Source organism: Alosa pseudoharengus, unplaced genomic scaffold, assembly GCF_046254945.1.
Source record: "Alosa pseudoharengus isolate Yale_2024_CS ecotype anadromous, Long Island Sound unplaced genomic scaffold, YU_APseudo_1.1 YU_APseudo_1.1_scf_4, whole genome shotgun sequence".
In the NCBI taxonomy this organism is placed as follows: domain Eukaryota; kingdom Metazoa; phylum Chordata; class Actinopteri; order Clupeiformes; family Clupeidae; genus Alosa; species Alosa pseudoharengus.
The window spans coordinates 840394-867500 of record NW_027468774.1 but is presented as its reverse complement, the minus strand read 5'-3'; the positions used below and the strand labels follow the sequence as shown (position 1 = coordinate 867500).

Sequence of the window (27107 nt, the reverse complement as noted above, 5' to 3'; positions counted from 1 at the left end):
GTGTGTGTGTATGCAGTCAGGTGTGTGTGTATGCAGTCAGGTGTGTGTGTGTATGCAGTCAGGTGTGTGTGTGTATGCGTGTGTGCAGTCAGGTGTGTGTGTACAGTATGCACTCAGGTGTGTGTGTATGCAGTCAGGTGTGTGTGTACAGTAGGCAGTCAGATGTGTGTGTATGCAGTCAGGTGTGTGTGTGTGTGCAGTCAGGTGTGTGTGTGTGTGCAGTCAGGTGTGTGTATATGCAGTCAGAGGTGTGTGTATATGCAGTCAGAGGTGTGTGTATATGCAGTCAGAGGTGTGTGTATGCAGTCAGGTGTGTGTGTATGCAGTCAGGTGTGTGTGTGTACAGTATACAGTCAGGTATGCGTGTGTGCAGTCAGGTGTGTGTGTATGCAGTCAGGTGTGTGTGTGTGTATGCGTGTGTGCAGTCAGGTGTGTGTGTGTATGCGTGTGTGCAGTCAGGTGTGTGTGTATGCAGTCATGTGTGTGTGTGTGTGCGTGTGTGTATAAAAAGTCAAAGAGTGTGTAATATGTGTGGACATACTGGAATCCCTTATACCAGGGGTGGGCAACTAATTTCCCCAAGGGGCCACATGACAAACTGGGACTGTTGAGGAGGGCCGGACTCAAAATACCGAACTCAAGTCTGAACTCAATTCTGTTCAATTCTATTCTGTTCTTGTATAACATTAAGTAAATCATATGGTTTTGTTTAGTAGTCGTAAGAACAGATGAAAATGTGAGGGAGACAAAGGAAAAACAGCAATAGGCCTATTTAATCTATGTCCAGTATTTAATCCTCATTCCTCAAAATGATTTTTTGACATTGACATTTTTTTCAGTTTTCAAAGACTGATATAAAAAAGTACTACAATATCTATATAATTAGGCTAGGTCATGAAAATGTGAAGGAGTCAGTACAACCGATAGGCCGTGCCACCATTTCATCAACACTCAGCAATATTTCATCATTAAATCATTACCATCATTAAATTAACTCTATGCAGAATTAGACTACGAAAATGTGGAGCAGACAAGAGTAGGCTGTCATTAGTTAATCAACATGCACAAAGAAAACTAGTTTAAAAATGTAGGCTATGTTTTTGCTTTAACTTTATGCACATAACTGTGATTGGTGAACTCGCTCTGTGTGTTGAGCCGGCTGCTTCAAGCAACCTGTGGGTAGTAGCATCATACTAGTTCGCTAACATAAGCTTTGCAAATAAACTCAGACATATTTTGGTTACAATTACGGGGTTATCCGATTGTAAACTGTCTATCTGCCAGTAACGTTTTGAAATGAACACTTCGTATCGCCAACGAGCAGCAGTAGGAGTTCGTTCTAACAACCTTTGCGGTGGTGAGCGACGCAGACATAAGAGACACAAAACTTTGAAAGGTTTACGCCGACGTAAAGGCAACTGCATTGTGTCGACGCAGAAGCATTTTTCTATTCACCAGCACATCAGTGAGGGTGTTTACGTCGCCGCATCCACGCACAAATGTATGGGCGTACAAATAGCAGTCGCTTTCAAAATAAAAACAACGATATTGATTTGCATGCATTATCTCTATGCTAGGCTCTTGACTATTGTTCTTTCACGGACCTTACGCGGGCCGGTCAGGGAAAGCCCACGGGCCGGATGTGGCCCGCGGGCCGTATGTTGCCCATGTATGCCTTATACAGTATATAATGGATTCAAATCAAGAATGGAATGTGTGTAAATGTATATGGTTGTGTGTGTAAATGTGTACATGTGTGTGTGTGTAAATGTCTGTGTGTGTAAGTATAAGTAAGTATAAGTATATATACTCTTTTGATCCTGTGAGGGAAATTTGGTCTCTGCATTTAACCCAATCCGTGAATTAGTGAAACACACACAGCACACAGTGAACACACAGTGAGGTGAAGCACAAACTAATCCCGGCGTAGTGAGCTGCCTGCAACAACAGCGGCGCTCGGGGAGCAGTGAGGGGTTAGGTGCCTTGCTCAAGGGCACTGCAGCCGTGCCTACTGGTCGGGGTTCGAACCGGCAACCCTCCGGTTAGTTTCCAGGCTGTATGTGTGTGTGAGTGTGTAAATGTGTGTGTGTGTGTGTAAATGTGTGTGTGAGTGAGTTTACCCTGTAGTTTCCAGGCTGTATGTATGTGTGTGTGTAAATGTGTGTGTGTGTGTTTACATACCCTGTAGTTTCCAGGCTGTGTGTGTGTGTGTAAATGTGTGTGTGTGTGTAAATGTGTGTGTGTAAATGTGTGTGTGTGTGTGAGTTCACCCTGTAGTTTCCAGGCTATATGTGTGTGTGTAAATGTGTGTGTAAATGTGTGTGTGAGTGAAGTCACCCTGTAGTTTCCAGGCTGTGTGTGTGTGTGTAAATGTGTGTGTGTAAATGTGTGTGTGAGTGTGTAAATGTGTGTGTGTGAGTGAAGTCACCCTGTAGTTTCCAGGCTGTATGTGTGTGTGTAAATGTGTGTGTGAGTGTGTAAATGTGTGTGTGAGTGAGTTCACCCTGTAGTTTCCAGGCTGTATGTGTGTGTGTGTGTGTGTGTGTAAATGTGTGTGTGAGTGTGTAAATGTGTGTGTGAGTGAGTGTGTAAATGTGTGTGTGTGAGTGAAGCAGGGATGGAAATTAAATATTTTTTCTACCTGCCACTGTGGCTGGTGGATTCCAAAATCTACCAGCCACTCAACTTTTTTACCAGCCACTAGAGAAACGGCATGAAAATGTGATATCATGATTATAGTAGGCTACCCAAAATGATCACGGTAATCGGCATTATTGCAATATGACTAAAATGTGCTGAGTTTTGCCCTAAACCTGTCCTCCAAGCACAGTAGCAACAAAACTAAAGGTCAACAGAACCACATTCATATGCTATAGTGTCTTGTCATAAAAGTGGTGTGGCTCCTTTAAACACTCCGTTTGTGTGAGTTCTGGAGCATCCTATAATCCAACTTGATCTAACTATAGTGTACATCATCTGATTTAAATATGTACATGTATCAAGGCTATATTTAACATTTAGCATTTATGTTCTATTTGGCCCGTAATGAAATCATGCACTGAACAATTTAAGCACAGCTCAGCTTTAAGAAACGTAATATGCATGTTTAGCATTTTGTGAAACTACATTGGAAAAACTCTGGTTGTACAGTTATCTAGGCGATATTGTTAACATTTATTTTGTATTTGGCGTTATCATATATGACAAAAGCCCAACGTTGGAGACCGTGTAGACATTTGCTTCAATTTCAAAACCGGATTACTCGCGAACGGCTATAACTTGTATTTGGGAATGCTTTACACCTTTGCGTTTTCAGTAAATTCTGCTGTTTATTCTGATACGGTTTGTAATTTCTTTGAATGAAAAGTTTGTGAGATATTCTATCACGACGAATGGGTGTGGAGATGTCCGTCTGTCTGCCTCATAGGTCTAAATAGCAGCGTGTCGCGGGCCGGATTAAAATACCTAGGCCTACGGGCCAATTCAAAGAGAACTATTTACGTGAGAATATTAGCCTGTGAAGATATAACGCAGATCCACAGATCTCACTAGATTTATGTCTATGCAGTCATCCTGAAATAATCTAGCAGTGGCACATGAAAGCATAGTGACAGTTTCTTAATGGTAGTGAAGTGAAAGTGAAGCGTTGCACCTATAGGCTATGCTGCGGTGGCGGCTCACTACGAGTTGTAGAACTTCAAATCAGCGTGATTTACCCTTATAGGCTGGTAACGTTGGGCTACATGATCCCTACAGACACTTTCTTATTTTTAACCGTCAATAAGTATGAAAATTAGACCGGATTTGACTATTTGTGGTACGCTAGCTCTACCCGCCACAGTGGCTGGTAAGTTGACCAAGTTTACCCGCCAGCGCACAAAACTACCCGCATTTGGCGGGGGGCGGGTGGTTAATTTCCATCCCTGGAGTGAAGTCACCCTGTAGTTTCCAGGCTGTATGTGTGTGTGGGTAAATGTGTGTGTGAGTGTGTAAATGTGTGTGTGAGTGAAGTCACCCTGTAGTTTCCAGGCTTTCCTCTGCTCCTCCCGAGCGATCAGCTCCATGTCTTTATCATAGACGTAGTCTTGGCACAGGAAGCAGTAAACCCCTCCGTGCACCAGATCCAGCGCTGTGGAGAGAGAAGCTGTTATGCCACCTGTGAGGGCTAATCTGTTATAATCTGTTATGCCACCTGTGAGGGGTAATCTGTTATGCCACCTGTGAGGGCTAATCTGTTATGCCACCTGTGAGGGCTAATCTGTTATAATCTGTTATGCGACCTATGAGGGCTAATCTGTTATAATCTGTTATGCCACCTGTGAGGGCTAATCTGTTATAATCTGTTATGCCACCTGTGAGGGCTAATCTGTTATGCCACCTGTGAGGGCTAATATGTTATAATCTGTTATGCCACCTGTGAGGGCTAATCTTTTATAATCTGTTATGCCACCTGTGAGGGCTAATCTGTTATGCCACCTGTGAGGGCTAATCTGTTATAATATGTTATGCCACCTGTGAGGGCTAATCTGTTATGCCACCCGTGAGGGCTAATCTGTTATGCCTCATGGGCTAATCTGTTATGCCACCTGTGAGGGCTAATCTGTTATGCCACCTGTGAGGGCTAATATGTTATGCCACCTGTGAGGGCTAATATGTTATAATCTGTTATGCCACCTGTGAGGGCTAATCTGTTATGCCACCTGTGAAGGCTAATCTGTTATAATCTGTTATGCCACCTGTGAGGGCTAATCTGTTATGCCACCTGTGAGGGCTAATCTGTTATAATCTGTTATGCCACCTATGAGGGCTAATCTGTTATGCCACCTGTGAGGGCTAATCTGTTATGCCACCTGTGAAGGCTAATCTGTTATAATCTGTTATGCCACCTGTGAGGGCTAATCTGTTATGCCACCTGTGAGGGCTAATCTGTTATGCCACCTGTGAGGGCTGCTGCACACAGTGGGGGACTGGCAGACTTTCCAAACTGATTTGCAATAACAAATGTTGTTTAAAAGGGTTAGGGTACGGTGTAAAACAACCTGAGGTTGACCTATGCATTAGCATCAAAATGGTTTATAGTGTGTTGCACAGCCTTATCAAAATAAATAGCTATTTTCAAACCATTGTGTCCTTGGCTTTGGCATGCTTGTTGATGTGGATGTGTGAGTGTGTGTGTGTCTGTGGATGTGTGTGTGTGTGTGTGTGTGCGCGTCTGTGTGTGTGTGTATATACATGTTACCCAGGTGATGTCTCTTGGCTTTGGCGTGCTCGTGGATGTGTTTCTTGGAGAAGCAGCCGAAGAAAACGCAGTTGAGGCAAGAGTGCAGCCGGTTCAGATAGACCCCACACATGTGACACACACACTTGGCCTGGACACACACACGTACACACACAGTGGAGGAGAGAGAAGACAGGTTAGCCTTGAAGCTGGAAGCATCACTGCAGCCAAACAGCACTGTTATCATCTCTACATTTAGCAAACACGTTTGTCCAAAGCGATTTACAGGAAAAGAAGATTCAAACATCGGTGCAGAGGAGGGGACCTTCGCTGGGAATTAATATTGCACCAGTCACCACACACACACACACACACACAAAAACACATACACACACACACACACAATGCCCGCCACCTGCCCCTCTACCCGCCACAGAACCGAGTCCCGCGCCGCTGAACTGGGCAGAACTGTCAGAACCGGTGAGAGGGCTGCGGCGAATCCGGCGATTAGTCTAAACGCAGCAGGACTAGCCCCGTAGCAGCGCACAAACCTCGCGCTGCTCCTGTTAACGTGCCGGCGCTGGCGTGGTCTAGCACCAACAGCGCGAGAGTAAATCGTTGTGTGTGCCATCAACGTTATAAGTGGAGGGGAACCCTGACAGCCCACGAGCGAGTCTGGAAACCAGAACAAACAGCGAGTGGACACACGGACTGACAGCTAGACGGCTGATGAGCGAGCTGTTACGTAGTGTGTGTATATGTATATGTGTGCGTGCGTGTGTGTGTGTGTGCCTGCCTGCGGTAGCGCTCATGTCATGATGCGTTTGGCATGGCTCGAGTTGTTACCTTTCGCTTCCTGGTCTCGGGCGTCCCGCTCCACACAAAGCACTGGTAGATCACACGCAGGTTGTGCCTCCAGTTGTCCACCTTAAACCCGCTCACGTGCGAGCACCCCGCCGGACTCATGACGGAAGCGGCATCCAGTTCTAGACGTTTAGCGACCGAACGTCGAGTCGAGCAGAACCACGGAGCTACTCCCGGATCGTTCTGTCTCGGCTGGCTGTGTGTGTAGCCACGGGCCGAGGAAGGATGTGTTCGGCACACATCAAGGCAATCTTCCGATCGGCTACTGTCCCAGTGATACGAATCCCCTGCAGAACACGCGCATTAAAACAGCAGACCCCCCCCCCCCCCTCTGTACACCTCAGTGATATGTATGTCCAATTCGACTACTTTAATGGACGGTAATGGAATTCAGAGTACCCTGGGCAACGCAATCCGTACAAAAATCGGGTTCTCATAGGCCAAAATAGCCTAGTTCTTCTAATCGGTTGGATTTCATTTCTGGCGTTTCCTGTTGACGTCCCACCTACTATCCGAAATACTGTGTTGTGGTTGGTAGCCAAAGGAGCCTCTCTTAATTGAAAGCTATCATCAACCAGGCAAAGAATAGTCGGAAGAGAGCGCGAGAGCTTTCATTCCAATTTGTCAATCAGCCTCAGAGAAACGCTAGCGCGTTTGCAAAAGACTAGCAACATGTATTTTAATTAAATTAATCAAATTAATAAGGACATTTATTTCCCAGCGTAATACACGTTATTCATATGTCACGCAGTTTGGGCTCTGAGATTTAAGATCCAACCAACTCTTTGGACGCATGGGGCTGCTGTAGGGACCAACTTGTTTACAATCCGACCCGTGTGAAGCGCTGCTGTGACACGTCACTTCCGATGTTGACAAGAAATAAACACTAAAACTAGTGCCCACAATGTATTGTTTAGCTAATCTTATTCCTTTTCGCCAAGTACATTTTTGTACTAAGCCTTATTAAAAATGCTCTGCCTTCACACAATACATTTTCGTTAGACATTTCCGGTGTCTCTGGAGGCGTCTCCAAGCAAAAGGCGGTGTTATGGTCACGTAACAAAATAGTTGCGGGAAAACCGAAAAAGCTTCGTCTTCCGATTTCAACTGTTGTGCTACTGTATGATTTGCCATTAGTCTTGTATACAGTCCTCTCTGGTAACTGAAAAGTTGGAAGGTACGTTTATTTAAAGACTACTTCATCATTGTTGTATGGCTGCGCAGTCTTTTTGACGCGCATCATTGACCTCAGTTTAGTTAGCTAACGTTAACGTTTCCAGGTAACATTGGGTTTGGTAACATTCGTAACGCCATAGAAACAATTCAAGTCGCAATCAAAACGAATAATAATTGTTAGAATTTAATATATAATTGTGTGATTTTTTTTTGACTTTGTTTGGATGGATGTCTATGTCTATATCTGCTACCATACCATACTTTCTGTGTATGGTATGACTCAACTTGCATGTAGATCTACCCTAGATAACGTTATCGGTTATGGTATACCAAACTCACCTATCGATAAGTTAGTTAGCCGACTCTTGACAGATAGTTAGCCTTCTCACATTTAAACTAAATCAGACTGCCGTCCTGAACGTAACTGTGTACTATCTGAAGTAAGAAAATAAACGTCATGAACGGATGAAACTCAAGGGAGGTCAGTTAAAGGTAGAATTTCACTTAGGTATTAGATGACAACCTGCGACGTCAACTGAAACGTCTCCACAGTCTTGTCTGATTATCATTTCTGTGAAAAGTTGACTCCTCCTTGGCACCCACTGTGTTATGCGGTTCAGTTGTGCAGTTGGGTCCTGACTCGACTCTCCAGTAAACAGCTCTTTAGTCTCCCCTTTAATTAAAAACGATGGTTATGCTGTCAGGGATAGAAACTGAGTTTTCCATCTATTGGTGTGACTCCTGCCAAACAGTGAGATCAGAGTCCAGTTCCTGTTTTCACTACTAAGGCGCTCGCTCTCTGTCTGTCAGAGCAGCTGCGTGTCTGTTGGCGTAGCCGCGTGCCTGTCTGTCCATCAACTCTCGTAGGTATCATGATTGGCAGGTGAAGACACCACACACTATCATGATATTTGGGCATCAATGCAATACGGCACGTTAAATATTTGTACCGTATTAGGTTATGTTTGTAGCCCTACGTGCTCCAATAGCGCGTAAGAAAGCGCTCATTAGGCTGTTTCATAGAGAGCCTATATTGTGATGTTGAGCAGGGGCGGACCTGGACACTTTGAGGCCCAAGGCAAAGGATCCCTATTATTTTTTCTGTAATAATAGGACGCTGAGGCATACTCATACAACAAATATTTATTGCCATAGATGACAATCAAAAAACAGTAGTAAAAACTAGGGCCGGGACTTTAACGCGTTAATTAAGATTAATTAATTACACAAAAATGAGCGCGTTAAAAAAATTGACGCATTTTAATCGTATTTATTTTTGCACCGCGGAACGTTTCTCACTGGATGATTTTTAGACGGACCGATTGTACTGGAGCACCAACTAACGCGCATGAGTTCGGTTCAGACAACAACAAACCACAGTGAACATGAACGAAGCTGATGTGACCGCGTTGGTTGGCCCCCTGGATGGGAAATTTTGTTACAAAAAACGAACGGATGGAAGTGTCGATAAGAGCATGGTTGTGTGCAAGCTATGCAACAAGGAATTCGCATATCACCGCAGCACATCGAGCCTTAAGTATCACCTCAGTGCAAAACATATAGCAGCTAGCGTGGACGTTAGCCTGATTCCGGGTACAACCCACACACAACCCACACTCCACCAGTTGACTGGTTTGAGGACGAGGGTAACTAAGTCCACGTCTGAGAAAATAACCAACGCCCTGGCTCACTGGGTTGCACTCGACTGTAGACCACTTGGAGTGGTAGAAGATAAGGGCCTGCAAAAGGTACTGCAGATTGCGTCGTCTGACACAACATACGAGCTGCCATGCAGAAAGACAGTGACAAAAAGAGTCCAGCAGCTTTATGACAATGAAAAGGAAGAAAAGGAGGATTTATTGTTGGAGAAAGCCGAGTGGGTTGCCCTGACTGGGGATCATTGGACCTCGGTAAGCAATTCAAATTATCTCGGTGTGACGGCACACTTTATTGACATGAAGTGGCGTCTTCACTCATTTGCCTTAACCATGCAGAAGACCACCACTAGGCACTTTGCTGAAAACGTGGCAGAAGATTTTGAGTCTGTGGCAGAGGCCTGGGAAATCACACAAAAAGTCACCACAATCGGAACAGACAGTGCCCGGACCATGGTCGCTGCAATGAGACAGCTCACATTCCAGCACATGCCGTGTGTTGCTCACGTGTTGCAGAGGACCATCACAGTTTGCCTTGCTGACAGCGGGTTCACAGCCACATTAGCAAGATTGTCGTAAAATAGTGGGGCATTTTAAACATAGCCCCTCAAACACAGACGAACTGCACAAGGAGCAAGCACGACTAGATCAAGACAAAGAGCCACTGATGCAGGATGTTTCCACAAGGTGGAATTCAACACTGTTTATGATCTCTCGTCTGCTAAAGAACCAAGAGGCTGTGAAGGTTACTCTAGCCAAACAGAAGCACAAGCTCACCATGTTAACTACAGCAGAGTGGGACAGACTGCAGAGGCTCGAGACCCTCCTTAAACCATGCAGGTAAAAACCCACCAACTGTTTTTAAATTTATTGTACTGAATATCAATATCATTATGACTATAGTATAAAGTTGCTACTGTTTTTAATCTACTATTAATTGGCACAATAGTTAATCACTTTTCTAAACTTTCCTCTGCAGATATGTGACTGAGCTCCTTGGGGGTGAGACCTATGTCTCATGCTCTGTTGTGTTACCTGCTCTCAGCCACCTGACCCACACCATGAAGGTCTCAGATGACGACCCAGCCTATGTGGTGAGGTTCAAGGGTGCCTTTAAAAAGGACCTGTCTGAACGCCAAGATTCACTCAACCATGGATGGCTCAGGGTGGCTACAGCACTCGACCCACGCTTTAAGGTAACATGTGTAATAGTCTTCTTTGTTTTTCTTTTCTCTTGCTTTTTGACCCCCTTTACCCTGCCTCCCCCATCTTCTTCCCTCCCCCTCTTTCTTTCTATGGGAACCATGTATGACAATTAATTTCACCCATCTTTTTACTCTGTAAATCTGTGATGTGACAATAAACCTGATTCTGATTCTAATTCTAAGGACCTAAAGTGTCTACCAAGAGGAGAGCGAGGAGGGGTGTGGACCAGCATTGAGGCACTGCTGCGAAAAGAACCAGACAGAGCCACTCCAGAACCCACCGAGGAGCCAGCAAGGAAGAGGAGCCTCCTGCTGTTTAATTCAGACTCTGAAACAGAGGATGAGGATGAAGAGGGGCCCAACGGGGCTCTGACCCGCTACAGGGCAGAGCCCACCATCAGTGAGACAGACTGCCCACTGCAGTGGTGGTCCACTCATGAGGGAGCCCATCCACAGCTTTCTGCCCTGGCCCGCAAGTATCTGGGCAGCCCTGCCACTTCTGTCCCTTGCGAAAGACTTTTCTCATTGGCAGGTCACATAGTTCAAAAGAAAAGGGCAGCCTTGAGCTCTGAAAATGTGAACAGGCTAGTTTGTCTCAGCAACTGGCTGAAAGAGAAGTAGTAGTCATAGAGGTATCCTGAGGCCAATGGGCTTGTTGTTACTGAAATGTTGATCAAACAGTGGCCTAAGCAACAGAGAGGTTTTATTTTTCATCAGGATATTGGAAGAATAGAAGGGATTGAGGTCAATCACTGGCACTTTTTTTTATTTATTTTAAATGGTACATTTTATGTTGAACTATGTTGTATTACCATGTTGTATTATGTTGTTGGTGCAACTGGCACTTTAGGTTGAACTCTTTATTGTTTCAGCCAAGGTTATTGAGAGAGTTTAAAAATGAATTAGAATTTTTTAAACCAGCTGTTGCTAAATCAACAAAGTCTGTTATGGCTTGTGAAGCAACAGAGAGCTGTTTTCTAATAGTCAGGGTTTCCAATGTTCTGAATGTACTTGAAAGTATTGTGTTTTACTTAAAAAAAAAAAAAAAAAAAAAAGTATTATAGTTTACAGAAGGTCTACCTATCTATAGGCTACCTGCATTTCTGAAATGTACTATATTTCTAAATATGGTATTGCTACACTTAATGGCAAAAATTGCACTGGTTTGTTGGACTTGAACAAAAATAAACTATATTTTTGTTGCTTAAGCTTATGTATTCAGTCATTATTCAATGGTATACTAAAAATCCATGTGAAAAAAAATACTTCTCACTGTTCTCAGGTCAAATATTTATATGCGATTAAAATGTGATTAATTTCGATTAATTAATTACAAAGCCTCTAATTAATTAGATGAATTTTTTTAATCGAGTCCCAGCCCTAGTAAAAACCTTTGAAAGTATTACAATTATGAATGGTGTGTGTGTCTGTGTGTGTGTGTGTGAGAGAGAGAGAGAGAGAGAGAGTAGGGGTTTGTATGTGTGAATATAGCCTAGCCTACTCGATGTATGTATGAGAGTCTGTCTGTGTGGGTGGGTGAGAGAGTGAAGCTGTGTAGAAGAGAGGAACATTTTCTGTTTATTTTTTCTCCATTTTTCATGGTCATGTAATAATGTTCAACCGTGAATCTTCTGGGTGGTTTATCTGCATTTTTGGGGAATTCAAAGTTCTTAATTTGCACAGGGCCTTTTTTTTTAACGATTTCAACTCGCTATGCATCTCTTATGGTGTCTGGCCATAACGCAGGGTCGTCACTGATAACTGTAGTGCTAGGTATCATGTTAGGGCTACTCACGTTACTGGTTTCGTTTGCACCCAAAGCTTCTGCTACTGAAATAGTGTCCGTAGCAGCAGCACCAGTGCGGACTTCGGCAGTGACAGTGATCTTGTCCCTCACGACTGTTTCACTTAGATCAACATCATAATCATCACCATCATCAGTAGAAGAATATGTAGTGCAAGTTTGAGTTGCGGTGGTGTTGCATCGGTGCCACTGCTGCTGCAGCTAGCATTAGCTAAGTTAGAAGCTCTGTTCTAGAATCTTTGGTTCAGACAGAGAATGTCTAATAAGGGGAGAACCGCCACTCTCGGGAAACTTCCGGTTTCTGAACTGGTTGCAGTTCCTGTTCTGGTTCCACATGAGGGCGCTCACGAATAAGTGCAGAATGACTGGAGGTCTATGGAGCTGTACCCCTCAAATCCACTTTTCTCGGGATATAATTTTTTGGCCAGAAATTGGAATGTTGCATGCGAAAGAGGGGGCAGAGAAAATATACACCGCTGAGTATTATATTTTTTGAGTCACTTATTTGTTCTAAAAAGCCTTTCAAATGCGTCAATGACGTCATTCATTAGCAGCAAGCTAGTGAGTTGTGGGCAACAACGACCCAACCTGTAAGAAATCGAAAGGACGTAAGTACTCGTTCATTCAACTTTTGACCTATAATCCATATTGATCTTGCAGAAACCACAATCCAATCTTTGATTTGTCAACGACAACCAGGTGAAAGAGACACATTTAGCCGTCTAGCTCCATAGACCCCCATTATTTTTGCACTTATTCGTGATCGCCCCTAGCGGAACTGCAGCAGATTGCAGGTACAATGGAGTTAATAGGGAGTGATCCGGCTCTCCGTAAACGGGCTCTGGTTCAGACTAGCTAGTTGCTGCTATGGTGACAGGAAGCGGACCTGCAGTCATTTGATTTTATGATGAGTTTATGAACAATCATGAGGCAAAATATATATATTTGTTCAATCTTTATTATGGAATAGAATATATTGTTTGGATGCGGTGATCATTTATTTAAAAAAAAAAAAAAGAAATGAAATCCGATAACGGGGATGACGAGGCCCCCTGGTGGCCGAGGCCCCATTGCCTGACCATGCCTAATGGCAGGTCCGCCCCTGCTGTTGAGAGATGCGAGATAAAAAATAAAGTACATTAACTGGAATGATTTTAGCTCGTGTGTGTTTTATTGCGGGCACGGGTCGGGTAACGGGCCAAATATTAACGGGTCTGGGCGGGTGCAGATTTAATTTTGATATGATCACGGGTGACGGGTCGGATCTGCTGCTGAACTGAGCGGGTGCGGGCGCGGGCGGGTCTCCTAAAACGCACGCGTGCAGGACTCTGCCGCAAACTATCCCAACTGGTCCGTGAGCAGACGTGGTAAAATATAATATAGATGACTTGTTTGCAATATTGAACCAACTTGAATGTGAATCCAAACAGTTCTGCAACACTGCCTATGTAAACTACGCCATTTAAATAATATGAATCCTCTGACACAATAAGCAAGGTGCAAAGACGATAAGCAAGGTTGTTCAGTGAGTAGGCCTATTGTGTAATATACTGTTGAAGTACAGTAGGTCTACTGTTGTTTTTTTAGCTAGGTAGTCCGTGAGTTTTAGCAACACAATTTAGAAATGTGGTGACGTGTTCAGACACTCCTCTCTCTATTTTTAAGTGTGAGCTGTAAAGCCTGATTGTAGAAAAATTTGAGTTGTAATTGTACTGTGTTTCAAATGATGTTGTATTGGGCCCTTGAATTCGAGGGGAATTTCTCCTGAAAAGTCCTTGAATCTGTTGTAAATTTTTCCTGGTCTCTGACTTGCTTTTCCCATGTCCACTCTGACAAAGAAGAACGATGCCATCTTGTGGACATCTTGTGGACTGCAGAAACACGTGTATCAGATCAAAAAAGATTAAGATCATGACTTAAAAAAAAATAATAATAATAAACAACATTAAACTTAAAGCCACTGTGCTGATGAAACACTGTTCCGATGTCCACCTACTGACTGGTTGGTGAATCCTGTCGTCATAGTAACTTGGTGACTGTCTCACTTTAGCAGCATGCTGGCTGGACGTCTGGGTCATTACTGAATGATTAGGGAGAACGCTGTCTAGCAGCAGAGGCTGTAGTGGATACCCTGCTGTCATGGTAACTGTATCCTTACCCCCTGCTGTCATAGTAACATTGTAGCTGATCCCCTGCTGTGTCCATGGTGATGGCCGCCCCCCAAGCAGAAGAAGTGAAGCAGCGTATCTCTGCCATCTGGGAGAACCTGCAGTGCCCCATATGGTGAGTATCTAGAACCTGCCCTGCCCCATATACTGAGTACCTAGAACCTGCCCTGCCCCATATGGTGAGTACCTAGAACCTGCAGTGCCCCATATGGTGAGTACCTAGAACCTGCCCCATATACTGAGTACCTAGAACCTGCCCTGCCCCATATGGTGAGTACCTAGAACCTGCCCCATATACTGAGTCCCTAGAACCTGCCCTGCCCCATATGGTGAGTACCTAGAACCTGACCTGCCCCATATACTGAGTACCTAGAACCTGCCCTGCCCCATATGGTGAGTACCTAGAACCTGCAGTGCCCCATATACTGAGTCCCTAGAACCTGCCCTGCCGCATATGGTGAGTATCTAGAACCTGCCCTGCCCCATATACTGAGTACCTAGAACCTGCCCTGCCCCATATACTGAGTATCTAGAACCTGCCCTGCCCCATATATTGAGTACCTAGAACCTGCCCTGCCCCATATGGTGAGTACCTAGAACCTGCAGTGCCCCATATACTGAGTATCTAGAACCTGCAGTGCTTCATATACTGAGTATCTAGAACCTGCAGATAGTGATGGGTTTGGGCTAATACTGGGCCCATATACTCGTACTCGTACTTCTAACGGCACTGTCAATTGACTGTTTTGTTATTCCTCCGTGCCGGAGGATAGTAGTCGTTGCCAGAGGCATTATGTTTTCGGGTTGTCTGTTTGTCTCTATCTCGCACATGTGATATCTCAAGAACGCCACGACTAGCTTTAAATGTGGTATGCATATTCAATTGCCACCATTTGGGGAAATACATTCATTTTCCACCTCCCCTCAAGTTAAACAATTGAGTTTTACCTTTCTCCAGTTCATCCAGCCGTTCTCTGAGTCTGACGATACCACTTTTAGCTCCAGCCTAGCATAGATCATTGAATTGGATTAGACCACTGGTATCTCGCCCGGTAGCTTCACACTTAGAGGTGACTAAGATTTCCGGTAATTTTCCTATTTAAAACTTGTCTCTTCTCAAGTTAGAAAGTGTAATAAGACTAACAGAAAATGAAACGTGTCGATTTTCTAGGCTGATTTGACATGGAACTATACTCTCATTCCGGCGCAATAAACAAGGAACTTTGCGAACGTACCAAGGGCGCAGCAGCATAATGATATCACGCAGTCCCCGTAGGCTTCCAGCAACAAGTTTGAGCTGCAGCAGATTATTACGCCAGAATGGGAGTATAGTTCCATGTCTGCTGCAGATTATTACGCCAGAATGGGAGTATAGTTCCATGTCTGCTGCAGCAGATTATTACGCCAGAATGAGAGTATAGTTCCATGTCTGCAGCAGATTATTACGCCAGAATGGGAGTATAGTTCCATGTCTGCAGCGATTATTACGCCAGAATGGGAGCATAGTTCCATGTCTGCAGCAGATTATTACGCCAGAATGGGAGTATAGTTCCATGTCTGCAGCGATTATTACGCCAGAATGGGAGCATAGTTCCATGTCTGCAGCAGATTATTACGCCAGAATGGGAGTATAGTTCCATGTCTGCTGCAGCAGATTATTACGCCAGAATGAGAGTATAGTTCCATGTCTGCAGCAGATTATTACGCCAGAATGGGAGTATAGTTCCATGTCTGCAGCGATTATTACGCCAGAATGGGAGCATAGTTCCATGTCTGCTGCAGCAGATTATTACGCCAGAATGAGAGTATAGTTCCATGTCTGCAGCAGATTATTACGCCAGAATGGGAGTATAGTTCCATGTCTGCAGCGATTATTACGCCAGAATGGGAGCATAGTTCCATGTCTGCAGCAGATTATTACGCCAGAATGGGAGTATAGTTCCATGTCTGCAGCAGATTATTACGCCAGAATGGGAGTATAGTTCCATGTCTGCAGCGATTATTACGCCAGAATGGGAGCATAGTTCCATGTCTGTAGCAGATTATTACGCCAGAATGGGAGTATAGTTCCATGTCTGCAGCAGATTATTACGCCAGAATGGGAGTATAGTTCCATGTCTGTTGCAGCAGGTTGTACAAGTAGATACAGATAAGACACAAGATACAGTCTGAGGAGTTGCAGCTTTATTCAGTTACCCGCAGTTGAAACTAAACATAAGTTTCTGTCACAAACTCTGATTTGGTCGCTATAGCTTTTCCCCAGCTTCAAGTCGTTTATCTGAGTTGAGCGTTTACTCCATAGATATGAAACAGCTTCTAGCCGCTTATCTGCGTTGAGCGTTTACTCCAGAGATATGAAACAGCTTCTAGCCGCTTATCTGCGTTGAGCGTTTACTCCAGAGATATGAAACAGCTTCTAGCCCCTTATCTGCGTTGAGCGTTTACTCCAGAGATATGAAACGATTCATACACTGTCGCTGGCCACTCGCTTGCAATTCACAGACATCAGGGTCACTTAAAGGAGCCACACATAGACCGAGACTACAGCTATTTTGTTGACTGCTGTACCATTGAGGACTATAATGAGTTCTGTCCATCATTTGTGGTAGGTCAAATTACTGCAATTAATTTATGCTTATTAAATGCTGTCCAATTCACTTTTCACAATTTGTTTTCAAGAATAATATTATCGGTTATTGTATCGGTATCGGCCACAACAGACGGATAAATATTGGTTATCGTTATCGGCCCTTAAATTCCATATCGGTGCACCTCTGGGCACAACCCTATAATGTATGTATTACATACCGTACCTCACCACACAAATGTACGTCGACCCAAAATGACTCGCAAGCCAATGGAGAGTTGCTAGACGACCCTGGCTAGGGTGCGTTATTTTTTCTAGGCTAGTTATTTGTCATTTGACTGGAGTGTGTGTGTGTGTGTTTGTCTGTGTTTGTCTCAGCATCTCCTGACATTTTGTCTCCACAGTTTGGATCTGATGAGCGTGCCTGTGACTACAAAATGTGATCACCAGTTCTGCAAGTAAGCCCTGTGTGTGTGAGAGTGTGTGAGTGTGTGTAGATTCACTTACCCAGAGGGGCTGAGGTGCATAGTTCTCCATGGCTCACTCTATATCTTCTTTAGTTCCCCCTCATAGTTCTCCATGGCTCTCTCTCTATATCTTCTTTAGTTCCCCTCATAGTTCTCCATGGCTCTCTATCCTCTTTAGTTCCCCTCATAGTTCTCCATGGCTCTCTATCCTCTTTAGTTCCCCCTCATAGTTCTCCATGGCTCTCTCTCTATATCTTCTTTAGTTCCCCTCATAGTTCTCCATGGCTCTCTATCCTCTTTAGTTCCCCTCATAGTTCTCCTCTTGTTATCCGTCTGTGTTCTCCTGTTGTTTCACATCTAGGTTCTTCTCTTTTGTTCCACAGCTGGGTTCTACTGTTTCCCTCCTGGTTCTCCTGTTATTTTTGTGTGTGTTCTCTTCTCAGTGTTCTCTGTTTGTTCCTGTTGTTCAGGTTCTGCATGCAGAACCTGCTGGACAGAGGTAGACGGCAGGAGGCCAACTGCCCGGTCTGCAAAACCAAAGTCACAAAACGGTGAGATACCTGATAGTTGCAAACGTGAAGTTATTGGAATGGAAATAAATGTAACCACCTTCAACATGTTTTGAAGACATTTTGTTTCAAGTGTGCAACACATGTAGTCGGTTAGTTAAGGTAGGCTCAGCAAAACGTTAGCGAAGTTACCTTTGACAAGGCTGGCGGCTAGCATTATTATCATCAAGAGGTGTGCTAACTCAGCTAGCATTATTATCATCAAGAGGTGTGCTAACTCAGCTAGCATTATTATCATCAAGAGCTGTGCTAACTCGTAGGACTACCTCCGGATTGTTTTGCATTGAGGTGCTACTTCAGACGAGAACTGCTACAGTAGGCAACGGAAATTCCTTACTGCAGATTCAGAAATAGTAGATTAATGCTCCTGTCAACAGTATTGGTCTGGGTGTTCTTTTTAAAACATAGGCTAAATGTTTCATTCAAAGCAGTGCTTTCTGGTCTGCCTGCTTCAGTCACGATAGCCAGACTGCACTGGGTCAAATGTCACTATGAAATGCGATTAATGAGCGAAGACAGCTGAAATCAGTCACAGCTGTATAACTAAGACTGTGCATATAATGTAAACAACCTAACTGTTGTAAAACCGCCCTCGAAACTGTGCGAAGTTCTGCAAACTCGTCTTTGTTCTCCTCCTATGCAACTGCAGCTGTGTTTGTTTAGCTGTTACGCCTGCATTTGCTGCGGATTTTTAAATGGCTCTGCTGCTTCTGCATAGATCAACCTACCCTCAAAGATTCGCTCTGATTGGATTTCTTCATCAACTTGTCCCACAAAAAGAGTAGTTCTGATTGGATCTCTTCTCCATTCGTCCCTCCCTAACATTTTCGTCTCATTTTTATTCGTTGACTAAAGTGTCAGTTATATTTTGTCATAGTCTTTGTCATCATATCTGACTTTTTATTTAGTTTTCGTCCGTGAAAAAGGTTTGTTGGCGAATATTTTTCGTCATAGTCTTCGTCGAAGAATTTAACACAGGCACAGGTCTGTGCTGGTATGTAATGTCTGTGCTGGTATATAATGTCTGTGCTGGTATATAATGTCTGTGCTGGTATATAACGTCTGTGCTAGTATGTATCGTCTGTTTGTGCTGGTATGTAACGTCTGTCTGTGCTGGTATGTAACGTCTGTGCTGGTATGTAACGTCTGTCTGTGCTGGTATGTAACGTCTGTGCTGGTATGTGACGTCTGTGCTGGTATGTGACGTTTGTGCTGGTATGTAACGTCTGTCTGTGCTGGTATGTAACGTCTGTGCTGGTATGTAACGTCTGTGCTGGTATGTAATGTCTGTGCTGGTATGTAATGTCTGTGCTGGTTTCCTGTTGCAGGAGTGTTCAGGAGAGTTCTGCATTTCAGAAGTTGGTTGCTGGGCTACAGCAGCTGGTGGAGGGCTATGAGTTTGACACCAGCACGAGCTGTGAGTGTGACAACATGTCTGGCCTGCAGGCCTTTACACACACACACACACTGGCCAGCACGAGCTGTGAGTGTGACAACATGTCTGGCCTGCAGGCCTTTTCCCACACACACACACACACACAAACGCACACACACACCAGCACGAGCTGTGAGTGTGACAACATGTCTGGCCTGCAGGCCTTTTCCCACACACACATGCACACACACACACACACACACAAACGCACACACACACCAGCACGAGCTGTGAGTGTGACAACATGTCTGGCCTGCAGGCCTGCTGAAAATGTCATGACGTTCAGTATTTTCACTGAAAGTTTGGAAATGTAATTTTGTAGTACATAGGTCTATTGAAGTCAAAAGTTGTTGTGCTCTTTGTTTTATACATTTCTACAACTTGATGCAGTTTTCACTTAAAGCATAAATAGTCTGTTAGAAGAGGAAAGGAAAAGTTATTTTGTTTTCATTCAGTAATTAGCTCCAGGCCTTAAAGTAAAATACACAGTTTTGTACACATATGGATGTGTGCGTGTGTGCATATTGGCACTGTTGCACTGGTTGTGTGTGTGTGTCCCTGATTGTGTGTGTCCTCCCCCCTTCCAGATTTCACTGGTTTGGCCAAGAGCAGGAGACCTGGCAGGTGAGGACATCAGCGGACTAAACCAATCAGTGGAGGGCACGGGGTGCGGGGGTGGCGGGGTGGGGAGGGTCATCAGTACCTAGCTGTTGTTATACATGTGTTCATATTTACTGTCATGTCTTAGTTGGGTATATTATACTGTAGTTGCCTATGGGTATCTTATAGTTGCCTATGGGTATCATAGTTACCTATGGGTACCTTATAGTTGCCTATGGGTACCTTATAGTTGCCTGTGGGTATCTTATAGTTGCCTATGAGTAGGGTTGGGTATCGTTTCAATTTGAACGATTCCAATTCCGATTTCTTATTTCGATTCCGGTTCCTAACGATTCTCGATTCTGATTTTTTTTAAAGGCAGGGTCAAAAAAAGTTTAGGATATTTTAAATGAGCTAGCTAACCAACGGTCTTTCTCAGGGTATCTGCACATTTTCCAAGTGCAAATTTAAAGACTTTTTAAGACCTTTTCAAGACATCTAAATGAAAATTAAGACTATACCACGACAAAAAGATATATATGACTGTTTATGCAATAGGTTTTTTTTCCTACTAATTATAACCCCCACCCCATTTTGGATGTCTACAGAAGTTACCAAATATATTTTGGCGAAAGAAAAATAATTGTGTGTAAATTACTTTCACAGCTATTTATGCCCAATTTTAGGGTCTGGGCTGCTTGCTTTTGAAGCTAGCTGTACATACCGTAAAACTCCAAATAATAGCCCAGGCTTTTATTTTCTCAAATCGCCAAACTGCACAGGCTAGTATTAGAGACAGGCGTCTATATGAGACAGGCCTTTAATTCATGGGTTTCACCAGGTCCCTTTCCACAGGTGTATAAAATTAAGCACCTTAATTATCAATGCAGACTGCATGGTGCTTGATTAATACACCTGTGGAAAGGGACCTGATGAAACCCATGAATTCCCTTTACACAAAACTTTTCCTCTGCAAAGATGGAAAATATTATCGAATTAATTATTTCATCTTATGTCTACCTATATGACTAGGCTATCTGATGCAAATTACGGATCATCATTCATTTAGTGTTGAGATTTTGTTCATTGTGAGATACAGTAAGATCCAAATAGTTGGATAGCCAGAACAAATGAAACACGTTTTAATTAAACGTAATCTACAAAGAGATCGTATCACACTGAAAGCTCGTATTTTGTCACTAGCAAATAGCCTATATCGGTCCTTTGTCAAATACAGTTGCATTATCAGCCCTGATACTGTTCAGGAATTATTTATGCAAAAGTGGAACGTGCTTAATGTTTCATTCTCCCTCCTTTTCGGCACGAATGAAACAGCATGAGAGAGCATGAACCATATTGTTTCTCCCGTTTTGTATTTGCCAAATTTGACAACAGTCTACATTCAAATCATAGCCTACTTACAGGCTCGCAGGAACATATTTTTGACCAGGGGTGCTGAATAACAAAATAATCATGGATGTCCGACGATTTCTCCCCCAGCATATGATTTGAATTTAGACAGCTAAATACGCCATTTCACCGCCGTGTATGAGTAGGTCTAAGAGTGATAAGTTTTATAATGTCCTGGGCAGCCACATTCCACTGCAACTATGCGCAGCACTTGCCACTCCGACTCATCAATAAAAACTGCGCGCACACAGCAGTCCCATAGAAGCGCTCTTGACTTTACATCATTAACCTATTTCAGTAGGTTATATAGCCAGAGAATGTCCGTAGACGGGCTCTGATATAGCCTAGTCTAAGGTAAATTCCTTTCCTGACTTCTTTCTCTTTATCGCCATGGCATTTAGAATAAAGAATAACGTTCGCGAACCGTTCTGGTTTTGTTGTCAGCATAAAAACAAGCTTACCATCGGCCTATCCGCAAATTTTAAACACAAGGGATGAATTGAACGATGACGATGTCTGACATATAGGCATAGTTCATATTGGGAAAAAAGTTATACAATTTGGAACTCTAGCTTTTCCCCACCGCTGTCTTTTAATGCCATCTAATCATAACGTGCGCAGTCTGCGCCATACTTAAGCCCAAATCACACCCAAGATTCGCAACGAGATGAGCAACAACTTCATGCAACATTCTAAAACCTTGCAACTGTGACCAGACATGTGAATGCTTTGCGACGGCTTGTAATGACGTGCAACATCTAATTCACACTGCTGTAACCTCCTTACTGTAACGGTTTCGTGTCATTGCGAATCTTTAAACAGACGATCTGACGGGAAGAATATTTAGAAGATTAAATACAACCCGAAACTAAAAAACAGACCAGGCCTCTACTGGAGACCGGCCTTTAACCCAAACCTGTAGCCACGCCAGGCGTTTAAAAGAGACAGGCGTCTCTTAGGGACTCGGCGATTATTTGAAGTTTTACAGTATTTGGTTTTGCTTACTGCTGAGGCTGACTGTTCTTCACCTGTGTCTGTAGTAGCCTAGGGCTACTTGCCAAAGACATGTGCACTGGACTGGATTCCCTTTAATATTTTTTTCAAAGTTAGACTAAGCTATTTACATATTTTAATAAGCCTACTTTATATAATTTACTATGTGCATCTATTGTCCAATATGCAGCACAGCAAATTAAAGTTAATCCACTACTTTACATTTTGCGTACCAGTTGTATCTAAACCAACCAAAGCTTGACTGAAACATTGTAAAACCATTGACTTGTTTTAAATTAATTAAGAGACAGGTCCTCCTCGCATGATCCTGCTGAAAACTGCTGGTTTCATCTCAAGCACGCACGTATTATGAACGCACATATTTTTTTTTTATGTAGCAGTCGCCAACATTCAAAAAATATGTGGTTATATTTCACAACTTTTGCGAAGTAGGCCTAGCCTACTGGGAAACGCTGGCAAGCAAGCTGCTGGCAGATATTACAGGTAGGCTATTATAACTTAGACAGATATTTTCTTCCCTAGGCTAGGCCAGCAACACACGCTGGAAAGATGCAAACAGATCAACTTAACATACAGTATTTCCTCCTGATTGCGAAGCACTGCACATAATTTGACCAGCAGTCTTCGCGTCCATAGTTTCTGAAACGATGCTGCGTCCGAGCAAAGACTTTAGATGCCAAGCGCAACTCCAAAAAGGAGAACAAATGAGCGTCTGGCTTGAGGCTGCGCCGGACAGGGCTTTTAAAATCCATATGTCCGGTAGAGCCCGACCGATTTATCGGCGGGCCGATATTATCTGCCGATATTAGGCATTTTCCAAACTATCGTTATCGGCATTTATAATGGCCGATAAATGAATATTTTAAAAATAAAATAAAAACGGACGAAACACCCTTCAACCATGTCATGAGTGTTGGCGTTGTATAGTTTGTCCACCAGAGGGCACTCTACACCGTCCCTGCTGGCAACACTCGTGTATAACCACCACACATCCTGCAACCTGCTGATCCAGCCAGAGTCGGCCAGAGAGAACCAGTTATCCGCGAGTGAGATCATCAGTGAAGTGTGTTCATGGTGATTTGGTCACGAGACATACATTGCTTGAATAACAATTAAAAGAACATCCCCATCAGTTCTCTTAACTCAAATAAGCATGACAAAATTCGTGAAAACAATGTCCAGTTTTGCTGCTGTTAAATAAGTCGAGAGTGAAGCGGAATTAGCTAGTAATTACGTTACGTTGTTACAGTGTAGTTGACTGTCTGTCCTTTTAACTTTTGACAATGTGACTGAAGATATATTTCTTTAATAGCGTGACAGTTATAGCAGTGAGACGTATCATCTCTCCCCGGCCTGTTATTTTGAAAGCGTATGTTTTACAATTTGCAGTATGACGTTATCCATTGCTAAATTATGGCTCATCATAGACTAGCTAACCACAAAGCTAGCTAATGCCATGAATATCAGTGGAAGACCGCTAACGTTAACATTAATGAGCTTGGAAACCACAACGAACTTATTCTGCCTAAATAAAGTAATGATTACTGTATTTATAACTAGTATATCTGTAGTTACAGTCCCTGCATTGTAAAATTAAGTTAGACGTGCGAGGAGTGAACATTTAGACATAGAGAAAAAGTATCAAACGTAGCTTGTGCAAAACGTAGCTTGTGCATGAACGTGTATGAAATTCAATGACGCCAAGTGTGCGTTTCAGACTGTCGTTCAGCCGCAGCATTAACGAGTTACATAATGGATTTAGATCACTAAATAGTAGGTTTTAGAAGGCAGGCAGCAACTGATGATTGAAAATGGTTTGATGTAGCTTGATGGAAATAATTTTAAAAGTGCAGGTAAAGGGATAAGCAAGCTGACATTGTAATTATAAGGTAGCTTATAAGGCAATAGGGACTAATTATTACACACGCACACTCAAACATTTAGGAGTGACCTTTATCTTGTTTAATGATAATACAAATGATGATTATAGTAATAATGTCATCATTATTTTTTGTAATTATTAAGTCTTAGTTCAAAGTTATATTTATGAAGCTTACTAAGTCTTCTAATACTGGTAACTTTGATTTGGTTGTTGTTGTCATTGTGTTTTTGTTCAAAAGACTAAGTTTCATATCTTAAGTTTCTATTTTTATACATTTTATTTATCAGAACTTTAATATATTTTGATGTTCCTCTGTTCCACTGTGACAATATTATTTAAAAATAAACAAGTTGCATTATCATATTATTTTAGTCAATACTCATAAATAATGTTAGGGAAATCTGTTAATGTTTTGTTGCGCGTTTCTGAAAAAAAAAAATATATCGGAATATCGGATTTTTAAATCAACAAATATTTGTATCGGTATCTGCCTTCAAAATCCCAGGCATGAAAACTCCTCACCTTTCAGCGAAATTTGAATCCAAAATAGGGGACTTATGTGGTTCGCGCAGATCTGATGAGAAACTATTGGGGTGGGTTGGGGGGGTGTGGGGTTACAGTTCACACAAATCACGCGCAGACGCGAACGCATCTTGATGCGTTGTAAGACGAGAGCCCAATTAAAAACTTGTCTGATCCAGCAACGATTATGTGAATGCAGCCCCTATGCATTTAGCCTATTAAACAGTGGAAGCTAAATTTTGCCGCGGATGCAACGCGAACAGAGCGCTTGCGCTGGAATAGCCTCCCTGTCTGTGTGACTACAGGCGTCTGAAATGTCAGCTGGAATGTGAGCCCGGCGAGGAGAGATGCTTATTGATGTCACAGGTGAGTTAGTTGAAACTTTCAACTTCTGTCAGAAAGAGACGTTGAGATTGGTGTAGCAACGTAGCATAGGCTGTTGTTAAAGTTAGCGATATTGGACAGAAATATAGACATAACGAGTTCATTTGATGAAGAATACGTGCAGTTTGAGCCATCTTGATCGACAAAAGGTGAAGCAAATAGGCATACTTTATCAGTATAGCAAAGGCTATGTGAATAACTAAATAGTTGAATTAAATGCTCCTAAACTGGGCTGGTGCGTTTTGTCGAGTTCAGAGACAAAAGCAGTGTTTGACATGGTAATGCTTTCTTTTAAGAAACGTTCAGTTGCCTGATCAGTAGGCCTAGTCTGTGTCCACAGGGTTGAACATGTAATGTGAACACTGTTCACACAACTTTATTGGTTGGTTAAACACACTAGCACAATGCCACAATCTGTAAGTAGCCTATGCTGCAGGTTAAAACTATTAAAACCAATTTTACAAATTAAAGTTACAAATTAAATAGTCTACCCTAACCAAGTTTATTTATTAACTGGTTTGGTCCAGCAAATATTCAGACTTATCTTATTCAGACTCATTCTAATAGTCTACTATGAAGTGTCCTTTAGGCCTATAAAATCTTTAGAAATGTCTGATAACTTCAGGCATAAAGAAAGAAAGAAAGCTTTGAAGAAAACTCATGTAGATTACTGAGGAGGAGAGGAGGGCCAGGCTGAAGCATGTTGCCAAACAGTGCAAGTGGGCCCCTTCACACGTATGCTTAAGCCAAAAAGAACAAATAATACGTTTTTTTTTATTTTTTTTGTAAAAATTAGTCATTTTGTAGTTTGTTTTCTTTATAAATCTCTGGTTTTAGGCAACTTCATACTCCATGGAAGCTATGCACTATTGGCAACAATGTCACTCGCGCTTGTTTTGCTATGAAACGGCCATTTTACTTTTCGCGCGCCCCTCTCACCTTTTTCACCCCTGACCCGTTTTCATGCCTGAAATCCTTTATCGGTCGGGCTCTAATGTCCGGCCTAAATTCGAACATATGGCCAACCTATCGCTAACTGGCTTACCAACTCTTTCTCCTGCTCATTCTACCAGCTCCCTCATTCCACGTAGGCTACCTGTCTATCTCTCAGGCCTCAGCTACACCACGAAAACGTCAGGCATATTATTTTGTACATAGGCCTACTGTATTATTATCGTTTTCACACCTTTAACCAAACCCGTGAACAACATCTTCACTCTGCAACCACTACACTTCCTCCCGTAGCCTAGTCACTTATACAATTGCGTTTTAAATACACAAAACTGGATGGAGACATCACTCGCTCTCTTGCACTCGCTGGCGGTCCCATACGCACATTTAATACCTCTCTTTCGAAAATTCCGTTGTATTTAAGACTTTTTAAGGATCCGTGGGAACCCTGCTTTCTGAATGAAATAGTCTGACATTCTCCATGAATTTTAATTCTATGAACTATGCGCTTCTTCGTTGGTGTTCAGCCGTTTCTTCTTCCGGTCGGCGGACTGGGAATCGAAACTAGGAATTGAATTTAAAATTTTATTTGAATATTTTTTGGTAATGCGTCGTGTAGGTCTTAAATTTCAATCTTTATGGTCTTAAAATGTCTTAAAAAGGTCTTACATTTGACTTACTGAAACCTGCCAGAACCCTGATTATAGTTGCCTATGTGTATTATGTGTATTATAGTTGCCTATGAGTATTATAGTTGCCTATGGGTATTATAGTTGCCTATGTGTATTATGTGTATTATAGTTGCCTATGAGTATTATAGTTGCCTATGGGTATTATAGTTGCCTATGGGTATTATAGTTGCCTATGTGTATTATGTGTATTATAGTTGCCTATAGTTGCCTATGTGTATTATAGTTGCCTATGGGTATTATAGTTGGGTATTATAGTTGCCTATGGGTATTATAGTCTCCAGTTTTATGTGAGTGGAAATGTGTATCTATCTAGTCTCCAGTTTGTGCTTCCTGATGTGTGTGTGTGTGTGCTTCCTGATGTGTTTGTGCTTCCTGATGTGTGTGTGCTTCCTGATGTGTGTGCGTGTGTGTGTGTGTGTGTGTGTGTGTGTGTGCTTCCTGATGTGTTTGTGCTTCCTGATGTGTGTGTGCTTCCTGATGTGTGTATGTGTGTGTGTGTGTGTG

At 42.8% G+C, this 27107-nt stretch overlaps 3 protein-coding genes across 3 annotated transcripts in view; 2 read left to right on the top strand and 1 right to left on the bottom strand.

Moving 5' to 3' along the window:
- LOC143103012 (ubiquitin carboxyl-terminal hydrolase 22-like) overlaps positions 1-6863 on the bottom strand; it is a 36262-nt gene extending 29399 nt beyond the window's left edge. Inside the window, exons 1-3 of the mRNA XM_076266797.1 lie at positions 6065-6863; positions 5240-5369; positions 4016-4129 (exon numbers count right to left, since the gene is read on the bottom strand). Of these exons, the coding sequence (XP_076122912.1) occupies positions 4016-4129; positions 5240-5369; positions 6065-6184 (364 nt within the window). The 5' untranslated portion in view covers positions 6185-6863. The remainder of the gene's footprint in view (positions 1-4015; positions 4130-5239; positions 5370-6064) is intronic.
- A 316-nt stretch (positions 6864-7179) lies between these two features.
- Positions 7180-27107, top strand: part of LOC143102077 (uncharacterized) — a 56117-nt gene continuing 36189 nt past the window's right edge. The window contains exons 1-6 of the mRNA XM_076265459.1: positions 7180-7259; positions 14096-14205; positions 17082-17135; positions 17615-17695; positions 19042-19130; positions 19736-19772. Of these exons, the coding sequence (XP_076121574.1) occupies positions 14126-14205; positions 17082-17135; positions 17615-17695; positions 19042-19130; positions 19736-19772 (341 nt within the window). The 5' untranslated portion in view covers positions 7180-7259; positions 14096-14125. The remainder of the gene's footprint in view (positions 7260-14095; positions 14206-17081; positions 17136-17614; positions 17696-19041; positions 19131-19735; positions 19773-27107) is intronic.
- On the top strand, positions 8829-10739 carry LOC143102079 (E3 SUMO-protein ligase ZBED1-like). The gene is made up of 3 exons (XM_076265461.1): positions 8829-9753; positions 9893-10109; positions 10302-10739. The coding sequence occupies exons 1-3, from the start codon at positions 9581-9583 to the stop codon at positions 10737-10739; spliced, it is 828 nt and encodes a 275-aa protein (XP_076121576.1). The 5' UTR covers positions 8829-9580.

Bases quoted from the DNA above. Each gene is read 5' to 3' on its own strand.
- LOC143102079 (XM_076265461.1), top strand. From the start codon at position 9,581: ATGCAGGATGTTTCCACAAGGTGGAATTCAACACTGTTTATGATCTCT. The intron at 9,754-9,892 runs GTAAAAACCCAC...TTTCCTCTGCAG, and splicing joins ACCCTCCTTAAACCATGCAG to ATATGTGACTGAGCTCCTTG. The intron at 10,110-10,301 runs GTAACATGTGTA...TCTAATTCTAAG, and splicing joins CACTCGACCCACGCTTTAAG to GACCTAAAGTGTCTACCAAG.